Source organism: Morus notabilis, unplaced genomic scaffold, assembly GCF_000414095.1.
Source record: "Morus notabilis unplaced genomic scaffold, ASM41409v2 Scaffold449, whole genome shotgun sequence".
In the NCBI taxonomy this organism is placed as follows: Eukaryota; Viridiplantae; Streptophyta; class Magnoliopsida; order Rosales; family Moraceae; genus Morus; species Morus notabilis.
In genome coordinates, this window is record NW_010357144.1 from 116612 (window position 1) to 131872 (window position 15261).

Sequence of the window (15261 nt, forward strand, 5' to 3'; positions counted from 1 at the left end):
TCACTATATAGCGCGAGAAAAAAAAATAAAAAAAAAAAAAAAAAAAAAAAAAAAAAAAAAAAAAAAAAAAAAAAAAAACATATCAAAGGATAAAGAAGACGATATACAATTTTTGAGCAAGAAGGAACCAATGCAATGCAATTTCTTCTTTCCTGAAAGATCAAATTATAAAGCAAGTCGACTTTCTGTAGCAAGCAAGTTCAAAATTAAAACAACTAACAAGCATGAATGCGGAATTGCACCTAAAAAAATCTCACAATCAAACCCACACAAACCACATGTTGATGGAGAGACTTAAGAATATGGCAAGCCTTCGTATTCCATTGCAAGCAGCAACGGACTACAAAGAGGATTACTATAATAAAATATTCAAGGAAAACTGGCAAAAATAATTCAAGTGGGAGCTGGTAAACATGTAGCATGTGATAAAAGAAAAATAGGAACCTTTCTTTGCAGTCTTCTCCTTTTTGCTTCAAGCTTTTCCAAGGCTTCTTTCTTATCATCTTCTCTTGTAGAAAGCTGTCCCGCCAAATAGTTGCATTCTTGTCGCACCTATTGTATTTTGAGAAATAATAAATTATGTACTAGAAACTTGTTATTTTGCTAAGAAAGAATTGATAATTGCAATGGTATATTAATCTTCGACTTTTTAGTTACAGCTAGGATACATTCAGACACATCTAAATCACTATTCACTATCATTTGATGGCACAAAGATGCTGCTTCATACTAACCCTAACATATGTACCATAGCAGGAGAACCCATGTGCATCATATATATGCTTGTACTTTCTTCGAAAAAATGTACAAGTATGAGCATATAAGTTTGGACTTTAAACTAACTTATTGTTCTTAAAAAGAATAAACAGACATGAATTCAATACAAAGAACCGACCAACGGTAATAAGTAAACAAAATATCCAACATACCTGAATTTCAAGTTTAAGTGAGGATATCTTATCAGCTAACTGTGAATTCTTGTAATGGTATTTCATGGCTGGATCCAGATCATCACAGCTAAGCAAAAGGTTCAAGCGCAATGCCCCAAGGTGCAACCAAGCACGGCCAATATTAGGAATGCAGTCTACAAAAATAAGAAATGCAAAAGTCAAATTAAAATAGTAAAATAAGCAGGCAAAATAGAAGAGGAACCAAATATCCTACGATGAAAATGGAAGTTACTTCTAAGAACATTAAAACACATTCATATATATTTTTTATACAAGAGAATTGAAAAGCACATATATGAAAGTCCTACTCTTTTTAAGTGAGCAGGTATTATAATTTTGAATTCATTTGCAGGTGAACATCAATTGTCATACATCAACAACGTCAAAGAAAATGCTCTAAACCATTTTAAAGTCTACAAGCTCAAAATAATCAGCAGAAATATAATCACCAGTGGATGCGCAGTCATGACATAGCTCCCGGAGCAGTGGTGTGATATGCATATCCATTGATGTTTTCAAACCTTGATGACTTGAAGACAAAATACCGGATCTTATCTCCTCAAACTTCCTATTAAAGCTTTCTTTCTGTCACCATGGAGAAGTAGAGTGAAATGGTAAATAAAGGAACTAGTATATTCTTCCAATATATACACACGCGCGCGTGCATATATATATCACCATGCAACAAATATTTACTCAGTATCTGTAGGCACACATATGGTAAAACTAGATAGAAAATGAAATACTAGTTCTTTCTGGTGTTTGTTTAAGTGATTTTATGGAGGGGGGAAAAAAAGAACAATTTTACTTTCCGCATTTAGCTTTAGACAATCTTTGTTAAGTAAGTGTCATTAGGTAGACTTTAGTTTTAACAAATCAGCTTTGGAATTTAATTTTCAGGAGATGATAGTACGTTAATTTATTAGCACAATCCTGCACCCCTTTGTTCATTTCTTTTTATATTCTCCCAAGCTAAGAGAATTAAACACAGCTTGTTGCAAAAGCCTTGACAGATTTACAACTCGCATAAGAATGACTAAAATGACTTGTCTTACGCATTCATCTTTTACGCTTTTTAGAAGAACTAAAACAAAATGTATTCTGGGACACACTTAACCAAATAAAATCAAATCAAATCAAAGTACCTCAATCATATTTGTTGATAGTTTATGAACAATAGACTTGATATCTTCAAACTTATCAGCTTCAAAAGCTTTCTGGTGTGCATTTATAATCTGAAATAAAAAATAGCAAAACAGGATTAAAAAAAATATGCTGAGGAAGAAACTATGAATATTTCAAACTAAAAAACTTAACAACCTGCCCAAAAAGACACCAAGCAGCAGATGAAAGAAAACCAGGTAATTTTGATCCAGGTGAAAGGCTACGCCAGAGATTACACGAAGCTACTTTCAGCTTCAAGGAGCCCTCAAGATATTCCTTCACAGGTGTGGGACTTTGCCTGAACCCATCAAGGGAGGGAAAGAGAATATCGTCAAAACAAAATATTTATTTATAGAGAAATAATTTTGACCAAAGTGCTTTCTTATCTTTGATCCAACTTAAAGACATCATTGACAAAAAATTTATGACTGAGACCAGATGATGCATGGAGAATAACAATTTCTAAGAATAAACTAACAGAACAATTCACAATACTAGGAAACTCTAAATGGTGAAAACATCTTACAATATCTGGTAGACTGTATTCATCATTACAGGATGCAAAAGCATATCAGGTACCGGAATATCATAAGAATCAGCTCCCGATTTGGTAACAGAATCCTGCTGAGAGATTTCACTTGAATCCTGCATGGTTGAAGTCGTTAAACCATAAAACATGATATCATCATCGTTTAGCAAGCAGTTAATACGTAATAGATAGTAGTAACTTATACCTGGACAGAAACAGGGTGATAAATCCATAAAGATTGATGCCAAGTAAACCACATCTCAAGCACAAAATTGGCAACTTTAGCATTCACTGCAATACAGTGGAAGGTGTGAGCATATAGGACACAAGAGAGAGTCTCACAGAGAGGAGAAGAGAACTGTACTGACCTGAATCTACTGACGTCCATGCACCAAGTATCCACAAAAGTTTTTTATGTGGCGAAAACATTTGTGGGGGTCTAGATGAGCAGACCAATGAAAACCTCAATGCGGCCTCCAGATGTTTGGATATTCTAGTCAATTCCTGTCGTTAAAGAAAGTGGGATTTAGACAATGAAACACTGATATTGTTGCCGAAAACAAAAACCATTTCAATTTCGTTTAGGGCCCATTTGGATTGGCTTAAAAAAAGTTGCTTTCGGCTATTTAGTCCAAAAGCCGCTTTTGAACCTGTTTAAATGGACAACGTTAAAGTGCTTTTGGCTTTTTTAAGCACTTAAGAATAAGTCATCTCCTTTGTGCTTATGAAAAAAGTGCTTTTAAAAAGCTTTTTTATTTACATTTTTAACCTTTTATTTGTGAACAACAAATTAAATATGCAATCCATATCCTTTTATTATAATATTACTTTTTATAATAATAAGTGCTTTTGACTTTTTTAACCAAATAGGTTCAAAAGCTCTTTTTTTTTTCTTTTTTTTTTAAAAGAAGCGAGACTTTATTTAAAAAATTAACAAATTAACAAAAGAGAACTAGAAGAGAAGAGGAAGAGTTATCCTCAACCGAACCAAGCTCCCACTATATAGGACCGGCAGCATATAAGTAAACCAAAAACAGAACACCCCGGACAAATCTATAAAAAGTGACCCCAATTCCTAAGGAACTCCAAAAAAATTGGCTTCCTGAATTCTTTATCTCTATATACCCATAACGTCACCCAGTGTTTTATTTTATCCCAAAGAACCTCTTTGTCTTCCTTTTGGTTCTCAAAAATTCTATTGTTCCTCTCCAACCACAAACCCCAAAAAATAGCTAAAACCGCAGCCCTCCACATTATCAACCCCCTTTGACTATATCCAGAAGGAGGGGAAACGATTATCACTTCAGAACATCTTTCTGGAGTTGCCCAAGGGAAACCAAACTCCCTAAGTAAGAGAGACCAAATCTTTCTGGAATAAGTACATTGAAGAAACAAGTGATCAGTCGTCTCCCCATCATTCCTACACAAGTAACACCACCCAGGAGATATCGAAATAAATGGACTTCGACGTTGTAACGACTCATGAGAATTCACTTTGTTAAGGGCAATCAACCAACAAAAGACTTTAACTTTGTTGGGAGCCCGAGATTTCCATATATTTTCGAAGAAAGGGAATCGCAGAAATGAAGGATCACATGTCAATGAATTGAAAAGTGATTTGACTGAGAATATCCCGTTAGTGTCCGGCTTCCACACCCTGTTGTCTTGAATCACACTAAGAATTCTGACCCTCTCCACGATAGTTGTTAATTATGACACCTCCCTCAATTCTCTCTCCTTATGAACCCAAAATTCCACGAGCTAGCACTTAAGGAATTGTCTTCAGAGATAAATGTTAAAATTGGCTGCTCTTTTAATGAGGAAATCCTATATAGGGCAGGAAATCTTGAACACAAAGGTTCACCCTTGCTCCAAAAATCTTCCCAAAACCTAACAATGTCGCCCGATCCTATCTTCCATTTAGCCCTTTGGAAAAAATATTAGCCACCAAAAGAATTGATTTCCAAGGGCATTTATATGTCACTCTCAAAGCTTCCCCCGAGTCCCAACCATTCCTACTCAGCCCATACTTCCCAACGATAACCTTATGCCACAACACAACGCTTCTGGTTCCAGCGAAAACCGCCACAGCCATTTCGCTAGCAGGGCTTCGTTTTTCTTCCTAATGTTTCCGATTCTCAAACCTCCCAAGTCTTTTGGTTTATGCACCTGTTCCCAAGCCACCAAGTGAGACAAGTTATCATCTGAGAATCCCTCCCATAAAAAATCTCTCATTAGCTTCTCAATCGCGTCTGCCACTCCAACGGGAATTTTAAACACCGATAAAAAGTATATGGGTAAAGATGCTAAAACTGACTGAATGAGAGTTAATCTTCCTCCTTTAGATAAGAAAGCTTTCTTCCACCCATCCAATCTTCTCGACACCCTAGTAATCCCAAGATCCCAAAATGCAGCTTGCAAGGGATTTCCTCCCAAAGGTAATCCCAAATACTTGACTGACCATGACCAAATAGAACAACTAATAAAACTTTTCATAGAGCTCAACAATCTTCTTTATGATCTCCTCGTCATCTTCCAATATTGCCCCTTCTTCTATTTCCAACTTTGAGATTGTATTTCTTGTTCTCCTCGCACTTAACAATTTATGAAAGAGGTTCGTGTTCGCATCTCCCTCTCTAGCCCAAATAGACTTACACTTCAATGTCAAAGCCCTATCATCCCTTTCCATAAGGCTAAAAAGTCTTCGTTTTAGTCCCCTCCTCTCCTCTTGCAATTCCAAAACCCATTCGGGACTTCATTCTTTTCGATCTATCTCCTCAAACCTTTTTAAGATTTTCCTTTTCTCTAAGTGATCAGCCCCCAAATAGTCCACACTCCAACTTTTCACTTTATCTTTCAAAAGCTTCAATTTTCTAATTATTCTGTATCCCTCCCATCCACTAACTTCTTCCTCCTCCCACCATCCTTTCAAAAGCCTAATCAATTCTGTACTTTCAAACCAAGTGTTATCGAAATGAAATGGAGAAAACATTTTGATAGCCTAATCGGTTCAAAAGCTCTTTTTAAATATAAAGCACTTTTCAGGCACTATCCAGGCACTAATTAAAAAGCCCCAACGTATGCTCATCTTCTTCTACTACTTAAAATCACAAGCAAAAGTTATCCCAAACGGGCCCTTAGTCTAAAATAAACTCATCTGGACATCTATAAAAGTATATGGTTCACCAGCAACTCATCATCATCATTGTCGAAGACCTAGGGTTTTTTAAAGTTAGGAAATTATCTCTTAAGGAGATTATCATTCTAAAAGTTAGGAATTATCTCTTCCTTGATTCTGTTTTTAAATTTAGAAATCCGGATTGAATGTTTGATTAGGTCCGGATAAGGATGACTTGGAATCCAATTAGGATTTCATGATTATGATAGATTTTCTAAGTTAGTTTTATGCCTATAAATAGCTTCTACATTTCACATATTAATAATAAGAAAGTACGTTCTTTTTCTTCTAAAAAACTACATGGTATCAAAGCTAGCTCTTAAATTTTAATGGCAAATGTTTGTTACCATTTCTAAGAATAAACACCTCCTAGAAGTAGCTAGAGCACTACATTTCACAAATAAGGTCCCGAAGTATCTTTGGGGGGAAGCTATCCTCACAGCTACCTACCTTATCAATAGGATGCCAACTAGGGTGTTGAAACTCAAAACACCATTACAGGTATTTTCACGTTGCTATCCAACATCTAGGTTATCATCTACACTTCCTATAAAAATTTTTGGATGCACAGCCTTTGTACACATTCATGATCATAACCAGGGAAAACTTGACCCTAGAGCTCAAAAATGTGTTTTTGTAGGATATGCACCAACTCAAAAAGGTTATAAATGCTTTGATCCAATTTCTAAGAAAATGTTTGTTACCATGGATGTAACCTTTTTTGAATCTAAACCTTTTTTTGCTACTCATCTTCAGGGAGAGAGTACAAGTGAAGATGTAACCAAATTAGGAATTAATGATGTTTTTGATATTTTTGAAATAGATTCAACACATACTCCTAATATTGAGACTGAAAATTCGGATTCACATGTTAAAAAACCGGAAAATATGGATGGAACAAATGATGTTTTACATATTGAAGATTCCAGCAGTCTACTGCCATGTCAAAATCAGAATCTCGACAGCTCAGAAAATGGGAACAAGACTGGTACTAAGAATACAGATCTCTTGGTCTATTCAAGGAGGAAACTGAATTCAAAGAAACAAGGTCCCGATCCTCTACAAGGCCACGAGTCCAGACTGAGGGAAGAACCAAAACCAGGTAACAATCAATCTGATTCTTTGTTAAATTCCAATCCCGAGCCCCTTGGTGATTCCATACAGTCTATCCCTAGTGCTAGTACTGAGTCATTTGATGATCTCAATATTCCTATTGCCACCCGCAAGGGTGTCCGGTCATGCACTAAACATCCCATGTCTAACTATGTGTCCTATAAGAATCTTTCTCCTTCATTTTTTTCATTTACCTCACATCTCACTTCTGTGGAAATTCCAAAGAATGTACAAGAAGCTTTACAGGTTCCTGAGTGGAGGAAAGCTATTTCTGAAGAGATGAAAGCACTTGAGAAGAATCACACATGGGAAGAAACGAATCTGCCGAGAGGGAAGAAAACAGTTGGCTGCAAATGGGTGTTCACCATCAAGTATAATTCTGATGGATCTCTAGAAAGGTATAAAGCACGGTTGGTGGCTAAAGGGTTTACTCAAACCTATGGCGTTGATTATCTCAAGACCTTTGCTCCGGTGGCAAAGCTGAATACCGTAAGAGTACTTCTTTCAATTGCAGCAACTCTTGACTGGTCGCTTCAACAGTTAGATGTGAAGAACGCATTTCTAAACGGAGAATTGGAAGAAGAAGTTTATATGGATCCACCACCTGGATTTGATAAGCACTTTGGTTCTAAGGTGTGTAAGCTAAGAAAATAACTTTATGGGCTCAAACAATGCCCAAGAGCCTGATTTGAACGATTCACTCAGTCTATCAAAAATCAGAGATATGTCCAAGCCCAAAGTGACCACACTATGTTCATCAAGCACTCCGATGATGGGAAAATTGCAATTTTGATAGTCTACGTAGATGATATCATCCTTACTGGAGATAATTCTGCTGAAATGAGTCATTTGAAGGAAAGTCTGGCTTCAAAATTCGAGATCAAAGACTTGGGATCTTTAAGATATTTTCTGGGAATGGAAGTTGCTCGTTCAAAAAAGGGTATTGTTGTCTCACAAAGGAAATACGTCCTTGACCTCCTTAAAGAAACAGGAATGAGTGGGAGTAAGCCTGTTGATACCCTAATGGACCCTAACTAGAAGTTAGGAGATGCCAAAGATAGAGATCCGGTAAATACAACACGATATCAGAATTTGGTAGGAAAACTAATTTACCTATCTCATACCAGACCAGACATTGCATTCGCAGTTAGTATAGTAAGTCAATTCATGCACTCACCATGTGAAGAACACCTTGAGGCAGTATATCGAATCCTGAGGTATTTGAAAAGCACTCTAGGGAAAGGACTCCTCTTCGAGAAACACGAGCAAAAAACAATTGAAGCATACACAGATGCAGATTGGGCGGGTTCCGTCATAGACAGAAGATCTACATCTGGATATTGCACTTATGTTTGGGGAAACTTAGTCACTTGGAGGAGCAAGAAACAAAGTGTAGTAGCTCGAAGTAGTGCAGATGCTGAGTACCGGGCAATGGCTCATGGAGTATGTGAAATGTTGTGGTTAAAAAGGATTCTTGAGGAATTGAAGAAACCAATAGAGATGCCTATGAAACTCTATTGTGACAAGAAGGTTGCGATCAGTATTGCTCACAACCCAGTGCAACATGACAGAACTAAACACGTTGAAATTGACAGACATTTCATAAAGGAGAAGCTAGAAGAAGGTGCTATTTGTATGCCGTTTGTTCCAACAACACAACAAATAGCTGATATTCTCATGAAGGGATTATTCAGACCAAGCTTTTTAATTTCTTATCAGCAAGTTGGGCATGATAGATATCTATGCAACAACTTGAGGGGGAGTGTCGAAGACCTAGGGTTTTTTAAAGTTAGGAAATTATCTCTTAAGGAGATTATCATTCTAAAAGTTAGGAGTTATCTCTACCTTGATTTTGTTTTTAAATTTAGAAATCCGGATAGAATGTTTGATTAGGTCCGGATAAGGATGACTTGGAATCCAATTAGGATTTCATGATTGGGATAGATTTTCTAAGTTAGTTTTATGCCTATAAATAGCTTCTAAATTCCGCATATTAATAATAAGAAAGTTCTTTTTCTTCTAAAAAACTACAATCATCATCTTCGTCATCATCGTCATCATCGTCATTATTGTTATTATTGTTTTGATAGAAAGCTAAGAAAACTCCATTAATAAGGTAAGCTTTACAAAAGGGGAAAAAAAAAAAATAGAGAGAGAAAAAAGGGGAAAAAATCATTTTTTACCATGTATTATAGCAAAACATTGAGTTGGTACCTTGTGTTTTTCATAATACTAAAGTGGTACCCTTAAGTTTTAGAAAACATTTTTTTGGTACCCTGAACCTATAATTTTGGGACATGAAATGGCAGATTTACCCAAGAACTCCATTTTTTCCCCTCCATAGACACATTTTAGCTAGCTCCCGCTTTGTTTATACCCTATAAATGGGTTGCCCAAGGAAACGACTTCATTTAGCAATATGTAGGAGTTGTGTTTGTTACAGGTTTATGAATATTTTTTAGGTGTTATTTTTTGTTAAATAGAAATTTAGACTAGTCCAATATTAATAAAGAGCAAATTGGACAATTTATGTCTCAAAAAATAGGTTCAGTGTACTAAAAAATGTTTTCTAAAACTTGAGGGTACCATTTTAATATTATTAAAAACACAAGGTGCCAACTCAATGTTTTGGTATAATATAAGGTGTCAAAATGATTTTATCCAAAGAGGGGGGTGGGGGGTGCGCGTTTGGACCAAATGTAAGTGATTTACTAGAAAAGTTCACATGAGCCCATTAGTGACTTGATAAAGGGAGATTGAGGGAAATAAGCCAAGATTTGAGAGGAACTGAAATTAATAGGCTAATGTTTAAAAAAAGTTAATAAATAGGCCAATGAAATGTAAATCTGGATTTACAACTAGCTAAACTTTCAAAAATACCCTCTTGGTAAATCCTGAATTTACCATTTATATCCAGAATTTACCATTAGAATTTTCACTTTTTCCCACTAACATGAACTTGGTAAATTGGAGATCGTGGATTTACCAGGTATGCAGCATTTACTATTAAAATTTGTAGTGTTCTTTTCCGCTACTAATACGACTTGGTAAATCCACAATTTACCATTAGGATTTTCACTTTTTCCCTAGTAATATAAACTTGGTAAATCAAGGATTTACCAGGTATATCTGAATTTACCATTAGAATTTGTAGTGTTCTTTTCCCCTACAAATACGAACCTGGTAAATTTAGAATTTACCGGGTATATTCGGAATTTACCATTAGATTTTTCTCTTTAAAGTCATAATACAAACTTGGTAAATCCGGGAGGTATATCCGGGATTTATCATTAGATTTTTCACATTTTTTCTACTAATATGAACTTGGTAAATCTCGTACCATGTATATCCGGAATTTACCGTTAGAATTTGTAGCGTTCTTTCCCCTACTAATATGAACTTGGTAAATCCAGGATTTACCAGGTATATCCGAGATTTACTATTAAATTTTTCACTTTTTCTGTACTAATACGAACTTGATAAGTCCTAGATTTACCAAATACATCCGGGATTTAGTATTAGAATTTGTACATTTTTTCCCTAGTAATATGAGCTTGATAAATCCTGGATATACCTAGATTTATCAAAGCAAAAGGAAAAATAGCAAGGAATTGAATAAAATTAAAAATTAAATGGTCTATTAATTTCTATACATTGGTAAATTGGCCATTTACTTCCATAAGTTTTTAAATGTAGGCCTAGTTCGTACAATTTCCCCTTGATGAAGGCAACATAATCTGTAATTTTAGGTAATCTTAGCGGTTTCTATTAATTTAATAAAAAAGAGACACGTAATCTTACCAGGTTTAATTTTGGAGAATCAACCAAAAGAGCACATGATAGCTCCTGAAGCAACTCCATATCCAAGTAGAAGCTTGTTATGTCAATCAAAGGAAGTGTATCTTGCCAACTATAAAAACCGGATTTACGGCACAATATCTCAGCAGTGTAAGAACAAAAGGCAGGATAATGCTCGTCCGAAACTTCAAGCTTATTATGCTGAAAAATCTTCTTGCAATTATATTTTGCGAGTTCAAAGCATTTCTTAAACTCCTGCATAAAATTATATATATTGACCGTCATGTAAGGTGAATGGAGGATATACTTTTAGCAAAGATATATATATAATTGAAAAAAATATATATCTACACACACACACACACACACACACACATATCAAAGTACAAGTACAGCGTGAAGGCTGCTCACCTCATAAATTTCATTCAACTGCTGAGAAGCATTCACTTCATTCGTAATACTTGGCAACTTGGAAATACCTACAAAATTAAAGGTGGCTAATTATAAATATATATATATATATATGTATATGTATATACATTTACAAATGTATATATCTAAGACATCGCTCCAATTTTAAAAAAATGGTCGGAGAAGCATATGGATTACCTTCCACTGCCAGGATGCGAAGTCTGGGATGGGATGACGCAACGATTTCAATCAGACAATCTCCTAAATTTAAAACAATGATAAGCCCAAAAAAGTCGGAATAGAAAAGTGAATGTCAAAAGACATAGTAAGATATCTTCACAGAAAATAATAATGATAAGAAACATAGATTCCATATAATCATACCAGGGTTTTCTGATTCTGCCTTTTCCTTATTGCATATCATTGACTTCGTCTTTGTTGGCCAAAGCAACTCACAAAAGTTCAAAAGCTGAAGCTGCTTATAAAATAAATCAGCAGATGAAGGTAAAACAGGATGACCACCATAAGCCCACAGCAAGGACTTCTCTGAATGTAAACGCCAAGTAAAAACCTTCTCCACATTCTTCTTGCTCTCCTCCTATGCCAAACAATATAAAAACTCGTCAAACTCACTGTACATTACAGGAAGATGAGAAAGGGAAAAATGTTATAGCTACCAGCAGATGATGAACAGCTTCTGGACAGATATGCTTTAATTTTGCAGCATTCTTCAGCAACGAACGCCAAGGTATTAGCAACCGTTCCAAATCTTCTTTTGGATTCTTTATCTTCTTGACGTTAATAAATTTTTTCTCGACTCCATTCCAAAATAGTATGTGGTCTTCTAGAATATTTACATATGTTTCAAGGTTTGCATGAAATAATGGAGACTCTATGAGATTGACAGGTGGATAAACAAGTTTCTTAAGGAAGTCCTCCTCCAACATCTGCAGAGATCTTAACATGTCTTTGAAAGGGACTTCCTTGTTATTCTCAGCATGTTCAATCTCATCATCCCACTGTTTATAAGTAAGCTTCAAAGGATGCACGCAGTTAATAGCATTACAAAGTAACTTTTTCTTTTCATCGTCTGTAAAGATCTCATCAACCAACTCGATTGATAGCATTGGTATTGGAAGCTTCTTAGAATCATCTAGCTTTGCCAACAGCTCATTGTAGCGGCGAGTCATATCCTTCCAAATAGGATGGTCCATAATCTTTTCAATTAAATCAGAGAACTGAGATAAGAGTTGGAACTTAGGACTAAAGTTGTTAAACCATAGAAGATAAAGCCTAAGGTCAGTCTCAGGGGCCTGTTCAATTGTCCAGCTGGCAGCAAATAATAACTTCTTTTTAGCCACTTCAAAGTCAAAACTCTCCCAGAAGTTTGAAGTCGGTAACTTTGGATCGCTAGGGAACATATATTGACATAACATCTTCACATCCATCAAGCAAGGTTCTATATTTTCACTAGCAGCTGAGTTTGGGTGTATATTGCATCTTTTCCCTCTCAATCCATATGATGCGCACTGAGCCACCAAGTAGTCAAGATACATGCAGTTCTGTTTTACAGTACACTCTCTCGAGTATAACACAAAATCCCTCAATTTCAGTGGCTTTGGCCATCCTCCAGGCAAACACAAAGATGATGCCAGTAACATGCAAGATTCAAACAATCCAGTAACCGATAGATAAGCATCTTTTGCATGGCTAACAATACTTCCTCCATCCGCCTCACCAAATGATGAAAGATATATGTGCTCCCAACTTGTTTGAAGGCTCCAGATAGGCTGATTACCATTCATAATAAGTTGCTGAAACAACTGAACCCAGCGAGAAAGTTCAAGATACGTTATTGAAACATTAAAATGCAGGCATTCCTTTCTAGCATAAACATGCGCTCTGGACATTGCTTGCACCATGCTATCAGTGGGAATACCTGACAGAATAAGAAATCTGTTGACATCTTTCAGTTCAAATTCATCACACGTGAATCCACTAGACTCGTCCGGCAGCCAACATGGCTGCATCAAAAATATTTCAACTCCTCTATTTCGCATTGCTCGGGACACTTCACCATAACTAGGATTAACAGTGAGGAACATGCGGAAGTTAGGGTGTGGATGGAGAATAACTGGCTTTCCATCAACAATACCACACTCATTTAATGTAATTGATCCTGACGGCTCCACCAAAGAGTTAATCCTATCAAGAACCTATACACAATTTTTCAAGAAAATTGTTAGATGACAGATAATCAGATTATGTAAGGTGTACGCACTAGGTAGTTGATAAAATGGGATGCAAGTACAAAACGGATAGAGGAAGAAAGAAGTCTTGTCTTTAGAGAAGTTTACTTACTGTGGGATTACAACAATTTGCATTCTCTAGTACAATCCACTCCCCACGCTCAACAGCGTTAACTAGTAATCCTGCAACCCATTCAAATTTTGCTGAAAATGACCCTTTCTTATGGCCTTCTAGCAACTTGTCAATTGTTCTCGTGGCTCTATCAATTGTCCTCTTGGCTCTATCAAGTTCTTCGTCTGACCAAGATAGGGCAGTTTTATTTCTCTCCAAAATCAACTCGAGTTGTCCTATGATCTCCTTTAACAGAGTAAGAGAAGTGATAAATCTCTTCCTAGCTTCAATGTTCCGAGAAGTAAAACATGAGAGAAAATCATCGTTTATGCTAGATGAAAAAGCAAACCATTTGGTGATAAAACTTTCACTTGCAAAATCTCTCTTTGAATAACAATATTCATTAATATAGCACTGCATTTGAGCAACAACAGAGCGAAAGTTCCGGATAGCATTGAATTGCTCAAAGCATCCGAGTATTTCAGATATATCCGTACCAGATGAAAGATGTAATTCATTTAGTACATTGCCAGTGAGCTCTGCCAGTAACCTAATTAATGAAGTCTTACCAGATGATGCTGGACCAACTAAAATACACAACCATTGATGCTCTATACATTGTGCTGCAGCTTCCAAACTTTGACGAATTCCAGGCAAAATTTTTAGTGAACTGCTTTGAACTTTAGATGACTGAATTCGATTTCTTTCTATTGCAGTATTGCCAACAATCAAATATCTTGGATCGACTTGGACTCGCGGGTAAGGATTTAAACATGGCTTCACCCCAAACGTCTGCTCATACAGATGAATGACTTGTCTGCGGTCAGCTTCTGTACGCATCCTTTGAACATAAACTAAGTTAAGGAAGCAATACTCCTTTGTCTTGTCAGATGCACCTAAACGGTAGAAACAGATATTAGAAACTTAGTATCATTCTCTAGAACTACAATGTATTGCCAAACAAAAATAATAAAAAAAATGGAGGCTGATCAAACCCTTTATGATTTCACATGATCGAATCACATCTCGCAGATTAAATTCCCAAGGAGAACCTTCTTGAGCAAACTTATGATACAACATGGTGTCCTCATACAACCGTTTATTGAATGAAATTAGCTTGTCAAGTACATCCCCAGGTATTGATGGAAAGCATGATCTACAGATGAATTTATAGTCATCATCAACCAACTCATCCACGTAAACCTGCAACAAGGGAGATAATTTATAACCACATCCACATATAATGTGTGACCTGTAAGCACAAGCTCACACAACTTGATTCCTTGCCAAACTAATAGTGAAAGGAAAGGAAAAAAGAGCGGGGCTGGGTGGGTGGGTGGTGTGGTGGGGAAGTACCTTGGCAAAACGGTTGAGAAAGGATTTAGGAAGGCCTTTTCTGCCACACCCTTGATAAGTGGGATTTTGACAAGCAAAAATTCTGAAGGAAGGTGGACACTTGAATGTACGACCAATCTCTGGTATAAAGACCTCAGCTCGATGATCCAGAATAGCATTCAAACCCTAATAAAGATTCAATATCTTCAGCGTCAGAAACAAAGTACATAAACAGAAGTGTGAGCATTAAGTGTTTTTGTTAAACGAAGAACAAAAGAACAAATAATTGGAAAGAAATAATCAGAGAGTTTATGGCGATGCCTCTAATACAGATTGTGGAGCAAGATTCAGTTCATCAAGCAAAACCCAGCAACCCTCCTTTAGAGCCTGCAATATAAGCATATTGAAAAAAAAAAAAAAAA

General features: G+C 36.2%; 1 protein-coding gene across 1 annotated transcript in view; it reads right to left on the minus strand.

The window, feature by feature from the left end:
* Nucleotides 1–15261, minus strand: part of LOC21396630 (midasin) — a 42264-nt gene that overhangs the window by 13022 nt on the left and 13981 nt on the right. The window contains exons 29-46 of the mRNA XM_024166868.1: nucleotides 15161–15226; nucleotides 14861–15025; nucleotides 14500–14707; nucleotides 13505–14400; nucleotides 11962–13359; nucleotides 11821–11931; nucleotides 11528–11741; nucleotides 11342–11401; nucleotides 11144–11211; nucleotides 10736–10987; nucleotides 3012–3147; nucleotides 2849–2934; nucleotides 2641–2759; nucleotides 2271–2412; nucleotides 2096–2185; nucleotides 1400–1535; nucleotides 930–1084; nucleotides 445–552 (exon numbers count right to left, since the gene is read on the minus strand). Coding sequence (XP_024022636.1) covers nucleotides 445–552; nucleotides 930–1084; nucleotides 1400–1535; nucleotides 2096–2185; nucleotides 2271–2412; nucleotides 2641–2759; nucleotides 2849–2934; nucleotides 3012–3147; nucleotides 10736–10987; nucleotides 11144–11211; nucleotides 11342–11401; nucleotides 11528–11741; nucleotides 11821–11931; nucleotides 11962–13359; nucleotides 13505–14400; nucleotides 14500–14707; nucleotides 14861–15025; nucleotides 15161–15226 — 4410 coding nt within the window. The remainder of the gene's footprint in view (nucleotides 1–444; nucleotides 553–929; nucleotides 1085–1399; nucleotides 1536–2095; nucleotides 2186–2270; nucleotides 2413–2640; nucleotides 2760–2848; nucleotides 2935–3011; nucleotides 3148–10735; nucleotides 10988–11143; nucleotides 11212–11341; nucleotides 11402–11527; nucleotides 11742–11820; nucleotides 11932–11961; nucleotides 13360–13504; nucleotides 14401–14499; nucleotides 14708–14860; nucleotides 15026–15160; nucleotides 15227–15261) is intronic.